The following is a 14,495-nucleotide window of genomic DNA, read 5'->3' on the forward strand; positions in this document are numbered from 1 at the left end:
GGAATGCTCTGGCCAGTGTTTTAAAATAAATGGCAGGAAGATCTGTAATTATAAATTGGTGCATAACAACAAAAAAGGCAAGCGAAAGACAACGACAAGCTGGGGTTAGCTAAATGACAAGTGTGCTTTGTCACTATACATCATAACATTTTTAATTTCAGGCATTGCAAATATATCACCATTATATAAAACAATGCATTATCCTTTTTCAAAATAGATTTCCAAAAGTTGGAGCAGAACTGAAGACCTGGGATGCCACTTGATGTTTCAGAATTCCACAGAAACCCATTCCTCCGCCGGCATGCTAGAGCTCCAGGAGTTTGATTTTGCTATAATACAAGTGATGATGAATATTACAGGAGACATATCTTGCTCCTGGTACTTTGACGAGCGTGTGAGTGAATGCAGTCCTCACTATGATGCAGAGGGCAAGTAAGTGAAAGCATTTGCAGAAAGAAAAGACCTTAAAATGCACATGTTTTGTGGCGCAGTTATTAACCATTCTCTTACACATTCTTTGTTTTGTAAATATTGTATTTTATTTTCCTCTGATAACAGATAGCAATACTCTTCTGCACAATATCCTAGGATATTGGAATACGTCTGTGAATGTGTGATTCGCTTTTACCACATTTGGCTAAAACTGTTCAGTAACGTAATGGGTGGGGTCTGCAGTTGTGATGATGTAGAAGCAACAGAAGACATGAGACCAAAAAGATGGTTCAACGACTTTTTTGACAAACAGTTTGGAGTGGGATAGACTCCTGTCAGGATAATTGATTGGCTTTGTAAACACAGCTGTAAGGCCTATCTGGCTTGGGTTGCTCAAACAATGGCCAGGGACAAGGTTGAACAATAAGGTTTGGGGATGTATCTATTGTATGAATTGCATGATTACTGTATTTATATTGTCATCCTCTTATTACATTTTTGTGTGTCTGATATGTGTGTTTGTTTTATGGAACCTTTGTTTTCCAAATAAGCGTAATTGATTGATTGAGTTAAGGATTTCTCCGATTCCACCTAGAGTAAAGATTCAATCCCCTGAATACGCCCCACCTGGCCCCTTGGGTCTCAATTCCTTACTATGGCATCAGATGAACCCCTGAATACTGGCTGCAACTCAAAAGGAGACAGCTCCACTAAAAGCGTCTGGATGCAGACAAAATTAGGTATAAGGGTATATGAAAAAGCTGGATATCTTTGTCAGATAGTGCCCAGCACACTGCTTGACATTCATCACATCTCCTTCTCGCTTTGGAGATTCTTCTTGGCAGAGATATTTTCACCCTCTGGCCAGGAGTCACCCTCCTAAGATTAATTTACATACGGCCTATTCCTACCAGCAAGTATATCTATTCCCCCTTTGCCTTAGGTTCTACATTCTCAGAAAGACATGCTGTTCCCATTCCTCTTCATTGTTTTATTTAGCATTTTTGAAGCACTCACATGGAAGCACTGTTACAGAAATAGTTTTTTTTAGTTGTGTAAATGTTTCTTTGGCTTAGTTGCGTATTTAAAACGTGCTTAAATACCCAGAGTTTTCTAAGCCCGACCCCGGGATCGAACCTGCGTTGTTGCATATCATCTTGCTTGCAAGGCGAGCACATTGCCGCTGAGTTATCCTCGGGACAGTAATGCCCTTATCCCCTTTTCAGAGTGTTACTGCAGGCTTAGCAGTGGAAATTCTGCCCCAAGCACTCTTACTTGGGCTGTGTAATTATCACCCATTAGCCCAGTGTCACTGTCCTAGGTTCAAACGTTCAACAGGCTCTGGTTACTCCTTACTGGTCACTGACTTTTGCAAGGCTCTAAGGTAAAGCCATCAGAAGGTTTGCAGCAAATCGTTCGTGTTTTTAGGATCACTGTCAGGATCTGAAATTAAGGTTCCCAGAAGGCTTCCAGTTTTCTCTATACGGTTCTGAGCCTCCTTTCTGGCCCTCCCATGGTATGGGTTCTCCTCAGGTCTGACTCTCTCTCTGTGATTCTGATTCTCCCCCTTTCTGTCTCTCTTTCTCTCCCCCTCACTCCCTCTCAGCATCTTCTCTTCTCCCTGGGGCTTTCTCTCAGAGCATGGCACCCCCTGAGTCTGTGCCTCTTGCAGTTCCCCACTTTGCATGGGAAGGAGTGCTCTTTTCACCATGTGGGGTATGGGGCCCTGGTCTCTGCAGTCTCTGGGTGCCCCCAGTCACTCTGATGCATCTTAGCTCTCATGGCCTCCCCCCTGGGACTGGGTCCACAGCTTTTTTATTTATTTGATTTTATTGTTTAGAGCACATATGCAGCTTGAGAGTAGCAGAGCGCTGTACAAAGTGTGGGTAGTCAGCATTTGGGCTGACATCTTTAAAAAGGAGCGCATTACTGTGAGTTGAGATTCTGTGCGTCATTATGTGTATCCACTGGACGTAGTCCTTGGTCAGGTGTTAAAAAGGGCATATTTTGAGAGATTTGCGAAACTGAAGAATTGTGGGGGGCATTCGGAGCCGACTCCAGGATCATGTTCCCTAGGGTGGGTGTGTGACAAGAGAAGGAGGGTTTGCGTGTCCTCTTTTTGCAGACACGTTGTGATTAAAACCGGTTGGTGGATTTTCTGCATGAGTTGCTTGTGCCACCAGATATGTGGAGTTTAGCAGCCAGGTACGCTGGTGTGCTACTCATGACTGCGTTGTAGATGATAAATGCAGTCTTGAACAGTATCCTGGCTTTAGAGGAAGCAATGTAATTCGTGTTGGACAAGGATGAGTCAGACACATTTCTGCGCACCCTTAATATGACTTGCTGCAGCATGGTGGACTGCTTTTAGGGGAGCCAAGTGAGCAGCTCTAACAGAGGGAGCTTGTGCAATTAAACTTTGTCACACAGATCGGATGTATCTAAAGGGGCATACAGTAAATAGCAACTGCATTCCTGTGTGACTGACATAAACTGGCAGTACCCCATAAACATACATAAAAACTGCAGCTGAATTTATTTTCACATGAAATAGTTGGGGAACTCCAACAGTGTTGTTTTTACAATCCTGTCCCTCGGTGGAAGCATGATGAAAGAGGATGAGGCAAGACATGAAAAAGATTTAGAAGACCGTAGGCAGAAACACTTACATTCCTGACGAAACAATTGATGGAATATAGGTGTCACGAGGGCAACATAAACTTTAGCTTGTTTTGAAACTGGCAAACATGTGAAGCTGTTCTTAGAGATGAGAGGAGAGATAGAGCTGTGGAGCTCCCAGGCCCTGTGAACCCATGGCCAGGAATAGGTCTAAGCCACAAGTAATGGTACAATGGTGAATGGGGCAATAGCTAATGACACAGGCAAATGCAGTTTTACAAATGCACAATCCCTCTGCAACAAGTCTTCATACATCACTGACCCCTTCAACTCTTATCACTCTCAAATGTCACTTCTCCCTATCAGAAAACCTGCATCTCCCCTCATGACTGCTACACTAGCAGCACTCCACATGGACTCTGCTACCTTTTGTCACTCCCCTTGACAATTCCGCAATGGTGGGAGTGTGGGGACCCTTTTCAATAAGGCTCTCAACTCTATCCCTCTACACTTGTCTGACAGCACCTCTTCCACATTTGAATCAGCCACCATTCAACACCTGCCTCCCACTCCTCTCACTGTTCTGTCCGTCTATCGACCCGTGGTCCTCTCAACTCCTCCTTCCCTAATCTGAACCTTCTCTTGAGTCACTTTCTACCAGCATCCCCATTGTCATGCTGGGGGACATTACCAAGCCATCTGCAGACACCTGCCTTAAACCTAACTCCCTCCTATCTGACCACTGCCTCTTCCCCAAACACGACCAGCATACCCACTCTGATGGGAGCTCTCTTGATCTTGTCTTTCTCGGTAATTCCCTCTCCTCTTCTGACCTCCCCATTGACCTCTGTCCCTTAAATCACTCCGTTGTTCACTTTAATAACATCTTAGTCCATCCATCTTCTACTCCTCCTCTTCTGTTCTCTTCAATGACTAAGACGAAATTCAGGGAGGACTCTCTTGCCGCTTACCTTGATGATGTGAGGACCTCTCTCCTATCTCTCTTGCATGTTCATCACTCTCCTAAGTAACTATGCACCTATTACTCTATTTGACCAATGCTATCCTGCTTGCATATTCACACCTCCACATCCACATCCTCAGCCTTGGATCACATCTGAAATTCAGACACTCTTAACAAACATGTACTGTGAACTATGATGCTGGTGCAAATTACGGACCCCTCCCTAACTGCTAGCTTACATACATTCCCTTGCTGCCCTCACCTCGTCACTGGACTCCTCCTTTCATAATCACCCCGACAAACTTGCATCAACTCGCAAGGCTTTTCTCACACCTCCCAAGCCAATGTACATTGCCTCCTTCCTTCCTGCTAATTACTTTGTTCACTACCTCTCAAATGTTTGACATTCTTGCAGGACTCCATTACCTACCGTCTCAACTCTCTTTCTGTTCAGCATCTCTCCCCAATACCTCTTCCACTCGCTACCACTTCTCCCCTACCATTCCTACTGAAGTAGCATCCATTCTTCACAGCACCAACCCCTCTCATTGAACCTTTTGCCCCTAAATGGCCAAAGATGTAGTCTCAATCGCTTGTCCTTATATCTCTGAGCTCTTTAACCTCTCTCTCTCTGCTAGACTCTTCCCTGCCTCCTTCAAATCTGGAACTGGTTTACCCCTATGGAAGAAACCCTCTGCTGACCTAAACATCCCAGCAAACTATCACCCACTTTCTCTTCTTCCACATTATTTGAAGGTCCTTGAGCGGGTGGTCTTCAACTGGATCACAAAGTACCTTGAGGATAATGGTCTTGGTGATCCAATCCAATTGGCTAACATAGTAAACACTCCACCAAAACTGCACTTTCAACACTGTCAACCGTTCCTCACTCCTCCTCACTCTCCAGGATCTTGGGTTTCACAAATCTGCTCTTGTCTGCATCACCTCCTACCTGGAAGGTCGATCATTTAAAATCTCTTGGAACATGCAAACCTCTGCCTGTCGGCATACTCCAAGGATTAGTCCTTGGACCTCTTATTGACCCTCTATACCTATGCGATAGGAAGACTTATCTCATCCTTTGGCTTTCACTATCACCTTTTTGCTGCTGGCCCTTGAATATTTATCTACATTCCGTCCTTCACCCCAGCCATCTCAGAATGGATTATGAACTGTCTCACTGCTATTCATCACTCCATGTATCTCTGCTGCCTGATGCTCAACTGTTCAAAATTGAAGTTTTCTTTTTCCTGGCTTCCAATGCCATCCCTCCCCCACCCTCTCCTATCTCCTTCCCACCGGAACTCCTTGCTCCTTCCAACAATGTTCACAATCTTGGAGCCCTCTTTGATAACGACCACTGACTCCACAATAAATTACTACCACTGCCTCTTCTGCTCATTTTAACCACAACATTTGCAAAATGCGTCCTTTTCTTACTAACCACTCTACAAAAACTCGAATCTCTGCATTTGTGCCCAGCAAACTTGACTTCTGCTAAAGCCTACCTCTTGGCAATCCTCTCTACTCCTTCTTAGACAAAGTCCTCAACATTGCTTCCTAAACTCTCTACAACCTACCCGGATCCTTCCCCACTTTTACCTGCCCACAACATGCTGGTTGGTCTCCATACACACCCGCTCCCTTGTCAAGTTCCTTCTTCTAGTGTTAAAAGTTATCAATGGTCTTGCTGCTCTGTATCTGTCAGATTGTATCTCAGTTTACACACCACCCTGTTCCCTCCAGTCCTCCTCTGCACTCATCCTCACTGTCCCAAACCCTTCCTGTGCCTCCTCTCGTATACACTATTCACCCTCATCGTCCTGCTCCACTCAAACCCACTGCCCATCACAATCCAAGGAAGCCCTACTGTGGATCTCTTCAAAGGGTGGCTTAAACTTTGCTTACTTGCTAAAGAGGGACATCCCCTGCCGGCTTCCCATCCTTCCTACCTGAGCCCACCACCGCCTCCAGTGACAATGAATAATGTATTGTTATATATTTGAATATTTAAATAGCACTCCTGTTTAGTTTGAAACAATATCACTCTTAGGTTAATGTTACCTTTGTAAGTCACTCGTTATTTTATATATATATTTTTTTGTTTTTTATTTTTTCCCTGGTAAATGGCCCACTTTTGAACACCCTCATAAACTGACTCATCACGCGTCCTCATCTCTGTGCTATTGTACAGACACCCTTCATGGGAATCTCTACACTAACTGTAAATGAGTTATTGTAAGCCATTTCAGATTGAAATTGACGCACCCTGTTCTTCAAATAAATACAAATTCAAAGAAACATTTCAGAGAGAACATTTTCTTCTGGAGACGTATTGTGAACATGCAAGAGATCAGCAGGGCACACAGAAGACAGTTACTGAAAGCAACATTCTTAGCAAGCAGAAGCGAAAGTGATATAAGATAACTTTCATATTGTTTGAGACACAATCATTATCAAATGAATGTAAATTGTTTGATCACAAACAGTGAATATTCAATCAAATGACTGGTTCAACCTTTGTTTAACTGAATAAATGTTTCAAATTGGCGGTCACACAATTGGGAAAATCTTATTGTGGCCTCAAAACAAAGCGATATGATGAAAGTAAAAAAGTGTTCTTGACTCTCATCCACCTTATGCACTATTAGGTTGGTGGTCATCGAAAAAAGTTAGCTATGCAACGCCCATTCTTTGATTGATCATTTTCGAATATCTCTATTCCCACTAAAAGGGTAAAAGAGTATTTAAGTGGATTTCTTCACCATGGAATACTGCATGCGGTAATTAGTGTTATTGCACATGGAATCCTGAGGATTTCATTTGGAGTAAGGCTTTACTACCCCTTGGGTGGCAACGTAATTCCTAACCAGCTTATTTCAGAAATACAGCATGGCATATGTCTGCAATACCCCATGCCATGGCCAACACCTCCAATGTTTAGTAGAGGAAGGAAGGGGCCCCAGGAAAATGTAGCCTTACTCTCCAAGAGCGATTGGTGTAAGAATTGTCAGCTTTATCTACATGCAGCTGCTCTCTTTGGCAACTCCCTTGGTACCTCTGGCACTGCCCTTGTAACTCCTGATTCAGGAATCGCAGAGGCAGCCCCACACCAACAGTAAAGTTTCCGGTTTACCCTGCACAGTTATTACCCATTGTCTCTCACTTAGCTCCTCAGCAGCTTCTCAATGTTTGGCTAGGGCTGCACATAGGCACAATGGGTAGGAGCTCATCTTCCCACCCTCGCTGCATCAGCAGAATGCTCCTGATGTGGTCTGCACGCTACGAGGAAAGGGTGGGTAGGCAGATGAAGCGTCCAAGTGCAGTTGATCTGGGTCGCGCGCCACACATTGATGGAGCTGGGAGCTCGAGCCTTTGCAGGTAAGTGAGGGAGCGTGGGGAAGTGGAGGAGATGCAGAGGAGGAAACACGGCTGAGGGACAGCACCTGCACATGTGAGACTCTATGTTACATATGGTGACTCTACCATGTATATGACGCACTAATTGCCATTACATTAATTATTGAATCATTTGGGGCTGCATTTGACATATACAGTTAGTAACAGGACATGCGAAGCTGCACATTACTTATAATTACTATAACATCTATATGAAGCGTTAACTGGCATCGCTGACCCCATGTGAGGCTGCACATGCACATGCATATAATGGCAACAACTGTATAGCATGCAAATGAGGCATTGGCTGGCATAACTACAGCATAGGAGGATGCACTGGTATGTCAGACTCCACACTACATGTGGTCACTATATCATGTATATCAGACATTGCTGCGGCATTTGATGCTGCATGCGACAGTGACTGGACCTTTGAAGCTGCATAATACATATTGAGACTTTACCAGGCATATGGGACATCAAATGGAATTAGTAGGATTTTTGAAGCACATAATGGCATCTGCTGGACCTGGCAGGATCTGCCTTATGTTTGGTGCCTATATGTCATGTAAGCCATTAGCTGGCATTCAGTGGCATTTCTGTGGAATTTGAGGTTGCATATAAAGGCAGCAACTGAACATGAAGCTGCGCTTTACATATGGTAACATTTCCATTCATATGGGACATTAATTGGCATTCAGTGGTATTTGGAGGTTGCATGTGGCATACAGTTTGATGATAGCACCTGGATATGTCAGGCTGTACAAACTATACTATTACTATATTTACCATTTGAGGATATAACATGGATTCAATTGAAGTATCTGAAAATAAGAGGATACGATGGACATATTATACCCACACCTGGCAACATCTGGGAATGTGGAGCTGTATTTCTCAGGTAATGACTAGATCTAGTGTGTGAGATTACTTATGAAGGCAGTGCCCGTGGCTTATGTGGGTTCTGCTGGGTGTAGCACAGTTATATCATGACACCACCCAAGTCATAGTAGGGTAGCACTCTAGTTAAAATATGGTTGGTTGCTGTGACAGCCAATCGTCTACTTTACTATTTGCTATTTTAATAACCATAAGCTTATTTAACTCTCTTTCTGCCCATGATGTCACTCCATATGATGCCACTGGGGTGAAAGGTCATGCAATAGTGCCTTCCTTTGATGTCATCAAAGTTAAAGCCCATTTAACAGCACTCCGTCTGATCCCATTCGCGTAACTGGCATTCTGGAGAATGTTCTTCCTTTTGCCCGTGGGGAAGTTCTAGGTGGTCTTGCCTTAAGAAGAGATCTACTCATGTGGCTCTTGACATCATAAGTCCAAGGGGAGATAATGAGGTAGGTTTCTCCTCGATAATATGGATGTGCTACCACATAATCCTGAAGTGATAGGTACCTTTGTTTAGATACCTCTGAAATACTAGTAGACTGTTTTTGTGAATGAGACCAGCGTCCCTGCACTGTGTGATACTGAAGCGTTTACCAAATTGGTTGAAAGGAGGTTAGTTCAGTAGAGAAGTAAAATAGAGGAGAGGAAACAGTGTCTATGAGACTCCAGGGGAATAAAGATGATTCTCCAGTGGTTGTGGTGAATGTCAAGTGGACAGTGAACACCACAATGCAGCGGGCTGTCTTGTCTTTCTTTTAACTGGCACATTCCTTCTCAGCAACACCCTGCCTGGGCCAGAAATTCTTGTTGCTGTGACTACGTCACAGGCGGCTAATCAGGGGAATTCAGGAAGTACAGAGGGCCCGATACTAATGCAAGTAAATTGTGTTTAAATTCCTGCTTTACCCATGGTGCACGGGCATCATGCATAAAGCACAAACAAGTGTTGTCACTGGCCCACATTCAAGGTAGGCCAGTCGAGCAAGGTAGCAACACTTATGTTTTTAGAGCAGAATAATTTGAGCCTGTCTTCCAATGCCTCGCCAGCGCCCATTAAATGTGCAGTGGGGACATTCCCCTGCCAAGAGGTAGGCGGCACAGCCCCTCTGTGATATAAAAAGCACACTGGGGACTGTGCTGCCTGCCACACCGGTGGGAGGGTCAGGGGGATGCATCCCCTCCCACCCATAGTGGCGAGACGCCATTGACCGTAAAATCAAATTAAATTAACAGTAACAATATTAAATGAGTATCAAAGGCATACAACATAAACTTATATTTAGTGATTTAAATGAGGTGAGCTTTCAATAATGAATGGAATGAAACAAGAGTAGGCACAGAGGACAAGAGCAGGGTTACATTTGTTTATAACGACAAGAAAAATAGTGACACTTTTTGAGTGGCCCTAAAATAGCGAAAACCCCCTGTTTTTCCTGCTTTAGTAACCCCTCCCAAACCCCCCAACCATTTTTAATCCCTTACCCCACCACTCACATATACCTTTATTAGAAATTCGTTATTTATGTTTCACTGAAAAGGTGTGTCACTATTTTAATTTAGCCCTAGACACTGTATACCCAAGAGCAGAGATATGGCTTCCAAAATGTAGAAAGAAGAAGAGAAAAAGAGAGGAAGTGGGACTGAGCACAGGGGCTGTGGGGAAAAGAAAGTAGAAGGGAAAAAGGAAAACAAGAGTACGACTAGGGGAATACACCAAAATGAGAGAAGAAAGATAGAACGGTGCAGGTAAAAAGCAGACATAGGAGAAGGAATGTGGAAACGAGGAGGAAAAACGCATACAAGAGACTGACAAAGGGCAATAGCATAGACAGGGAGTCTCCAGAGAGGAGTAGAACATTACAAAGATATCATAGTAGTCAGGATCAAATATGCCTCATGGGAGAGGAGAGTAAAAGTACAACCTTGATTTCAGAGCCCAACCCCCATACCCGCACTGTGAAATCCAGAGAAAATCAACCCAGGGTTACAGTTTGACACATACAGAGCATGCAGGTTCTTTCATATTTCACTCAACATACAGCATCATATCCAATGTGAGGAGCATGGTTAAATAAGCAGAACTCATCCGGGGCGTAAGCTCAGGCATGGACCACGACACAAGGCCAATAAGAAAATATATGGCCTTCAGAAGAATCATATGGAGTGAATGCTTGTGTTCATTGCAGAGGCACTGGAAGTAGTGACAGAAACTCACAGAAGCACAAAGAAGACAGAGTGCCCAGTCTGCAGGCTGCTATGTTGGCACTGGCTGCTCCCAAAATGGCAGAGAAGTGGACTTGTAACCTTGAGTGTGGGAACCAGGAAACGGGCCTATTTCCATTAGTGAAACACCACATCTGCAGCTAAAGGAAATCACTAGCCACCGAATCAGAACCTGTTTAGAAGGGCACAAACCCTTGAATCTGAGGGTGTTAGAACACCATTCGAGAGAGAGTGATGTTATAGTGAATACAGAGAAGGAGTTTCAGAGAAACCAAACCTGTGCTGGCCAAGCCAAGAAGGCCAATTAGCAAGAGGGAGACAGAGAAGGGGATGGCTTTTCCAGTTAAGACACAGAATAAGAAAACGTAGATTAAGGCACAGACTAAACTAGGAGGTCAGCTGAGAACCTGGCTCTGAGGCTTTCAATGGACTAGCCTTTAGGCAATCAGGTAGAGCACAGCCAGCTGGGGGCTCTAGACCAGACTTTGGGGGCAATTGCCAGGCCGCCAGATTCTGAGCCAAATAAAGAAATCTTGAAGACACTTCTAGGGGAAGAAAATCATACCCACAAGTACCGAGGTGGGGAGAGAATTCCTACTTGCCCCAGCAAAGAGTAACATTGAGAGCAAAGGGGGTCTAATACAGGGCTTGCCCATGTAGCAGCTTTGAGGATGTTGCCTCATTTTAAAGGAAAGGATAAAGGCAGCACAAATAAAAAAGATTTAGACAAAGACAAAGGCCAAGGTAAAAATAAAGGCAAAGATTGAGACAAAGGAGCAGGCAATATTAAAGAAGTGTGCAGGGCATTCATTTTGTCATTTGTTAAATTGCCTTTCACTATAATTATGATCACAACACGCTTTTGGTTGAGCACACTCGGATGGACCGGGGCCCCGAACAATTTGGGAGCGGTTTGGGGGTGCTATTATGCGTGTGTGCATTTCAGCCATTATAGTAATGCGAGGGTGGCCAAGACCCTGGTAGTTACTCGTGCCTAAATGGAGTATGTATGGGTGTAGCAGAGGAATACTATGGACTAAGGTGATAGACAATTATATGGGAAGCTACAGTTCGAATTTTTGTCATCATGTTTATGGCAGTGGTGATGTGCAAGAGTGTTTTGTTGTATGTGTGTGCATGGTGTATGGAGTGAGGCTGTGCCTTCCACTAAGCTGCGAAGGTTCGGTGTGCAGGGGGGAAATAGTTCATTGTAAAGTCAACAATGAGTCATGGGTTCCATTTATGAACCACGAGAATTAATTCGTCTTACAGGAGATTTAAGTGTTTGATGAGTGCATAATACTCGCCCTCCGATAGGTTATCCAAGAGAAAGATTGCCATCCCTAGTTCCTTCTGCTTACCGAACAATGACCACATTTCATGGGTGCGTGCAGCTGCCTGGTCCACCATCCTGTGCTTTAGAATGATCTACCGTGCTGACCCTGAGCGACGGGTCCGAGGTGTCTGGTTGTCCTCCTTTGGCACGATCAGCTTGATATTCTTTAAGTGAAGACACTACAGCAGCCCACTGCCCTGGCAGCCCTTCCGGCGAAGGACCCATCTTATTATCGTATCATTATATTATCTAAAAGTCTGTAGTAAGTTGCACATTCATATGTTAGCCACATCCAACGCCTAGGCCAACCATCACTGAGCCATATCTCGCATCTAGATACACTGTGTTAGGCAGCCATATCTCGCATATAGGTAGATTGTGTAAGCCAGCCATATCTCGCATCTGGATAGAATGTGTTAGTCAGCCATATTGCGCATCTAGATAGATTGTGTTAGTTAGCCATATCTCGCATCTAGATAGACTGTGTTAGTGAGCCATACCTCGCATCTGGATAGACTGTGTTAGTGAGCCATATCTCGTATCTAGATAGATTGTGTTAGTCAGCCATGTCTCATATTCGGACATATAGGGGCAGGTAGCAACATCTCTCATCTAGGGAAATTGTCCACTGTTGTACTCGCAGCAAAAGGCATTTACCACTCTGCCCTGGTATCCCAAACCTTATAGCACTGTTTTTCTAGATCACTCAAATCTAGGTGGTACTGCATGTTACTGTCTACTATTGCAACCCCATTTAGGTGTTCCTCCCGCTATCCAGGTGTCCCAAAACTAGGTGCTAGTGTATTTTCCTGTCTACTTGCACAACCCTATTTAGGTTTTTCTCCAGCTAACCAGGTAGCCAAAATCTAGGTGCTACCGCATTTTACTGTCTACTGTTGTAGGCCCATTTAGCCGCTATCCAGGTGTCCCAAAATTAGGCGCCATTACATTTAGTGTCTACTGTTGTATGTCTATTTAGTCCTCCCTCCCTTGATCCAGGTGTCTCAAATCTGGGTGTTACTGTATTTTACTGTCTACTGTGGTATCCCCATTTAGGCATTTCTCCCACTATCCATGTGTCCCAAAACTAGGTGCTACTGTATTTTAGTGTCTACTGTTGCAACCCCATTTAGGCGTTTCTCCCGCTACCAAGGTGTCCAAAATCTAGGTGCTACTGCATTTTTCTGTCTACTGTTGAAGGCCCATTTAGGCGCTATCCAGGTGTCCCAAAACTAGGCACTACTGCATTTTACTGTCTACTGTTGCATGCCCATTTAGGCCTCTCTCCATCTATCCAGGTACCCCAAATCTAGGTGCTACTGTATTTTACTGTCTACTGTGGTATCCCCATTTAGGCGTTTCTCCCGCTATTCAGGTGTCCCAAAACTAGGCACTACTGCATTTTACTGTCTACTGTTGCATGCTTATTTAGGCCTCTCTCCATCTATCCAGGTACCCCAAATCTAGGTGCTACTGTATTTTACTGTCTACTGTGGTATCCCCATTTAGGCGTTTCTCCCGCTATTCAGGTGTCCCAAAACTAGGTGCTACTGTATTTTACTGTCTACTGTGATATCCCCATTTAGGCGTTTCTCTCGCTATTCAGGTGTCCAAAATCTAGGTGCTACTGCATTTTACTGTCTACTGTTGTAGGCCCATTTAGGTGCTATCCAGGTTTCCCAAAAGTAGCCGCTACTGCATTTTACTGTCTGCTGTTGTATGCCCATTTAGGCATCTCTCCCTCTATCCAGGTTTCCAAAATCTAGGTGCTACTGCATTTTACTGTCTACTGTTGTAGGTCCATTTAGGTGCTATCCAGGTGTCCCAAAACTAGGCACTACAGCATTTACTGCTACTGTTGTATGCCCATTTAGGCCTCTCTCCATCTATCCAGGTACCCCAAATCTAGGTGCTACTGTATTTTACTGTCTACTGTGGTATCCCCATTTAGGCGTTTCTCCCGCTATTCAGGTGTCCCAAAACTAGGTGCTACTGTATTTTACTGTCTACTGTGGTATCCCCATTTAGGCGTTTCTCTCGCTATTCAGGTGTCCAAAATCTAGGTGCTACTGCATTTTACTGTCTACTGTTGTAGGCCCATTTAGGTGCTATCCAGGTTTCCCAAAAGTAGCCGCTACTGCATTTTACTGTCTACTATTGTATGCCCATTTAGGCATCTCTCCCTCTATCCAGGTGTCTCAAATCTAGGTGGTACTGTATTTAACCCTCTACTGTTGTATCCCCATTTAGGCGTTTCTCCCGCTATCCAGGTGTCCCAAATCTAGGGGCCTACTGTCTACTGTTGCAAACCCATCTACTCTATTTTAATGTCTACTGTTGCAGCCCCAATTTAGGCATTTGTCCCACTATCCAGATACATTTACTGTCTACTGTTGTATGTCCAGTTAGGCATCTCTCCCTCTATCCAGGTGTTCTAAATCTAGGAGCTAATACGATTTACTGTCTATTGTGGTACCCCCTTTTAGGGGCACCCCCCTCTATCCAGGTGTCCCAAAACCTGCTTCTACTACCCTGACCAATAGCCCCAAGGCCAGGTATGTACAGATCTAGTGTTGTACCCCAGTTGGACTTGCCAAGTTGGACAAGCCCCCTCTACTC

At 44.3% G+C, this 14,495-nt stretch overlaps 1 protein-coding gene across 2 annotated transcripts in view; it reads left to right on the forward strand.

Annotated features, from left to right (window-relative positions):
- Positions 1-14,495, forward strand: part of FLT3 (fms related receptor tyrosine kinase 3) — an 842,728-nt gene that overhangs the window by 274,638 nt on the left and 553,595 nt on the right. For both annotated transcript variants that reach the window (XM_069639890.1, XM_069639891.1), the window contains exon 3: positions 218-432. In XM_069639890.1, coding sequence (XP_069495991.1) covers positions 218-432 — 215 coding nt within the window. The remainder of the gene's footprint in view (positions 1-217; positions 433-14,495) is intronic.

The sequence above is a fragment of the Ambystoma mexicanum genome, chromosome 7q, assembly GCF_040938575.1.
Source record: "Ambystoma mexicanum isolate Mex_15411 chromosome 7q, UKY_AmexF1_1, whole genome shotgun sequence".
NCBI lineage: Eukaryota > Metazoa > Chordata > Amphibia > Caudata > Ambystomatidae > Ambystoma > Ambystoma mexicanum.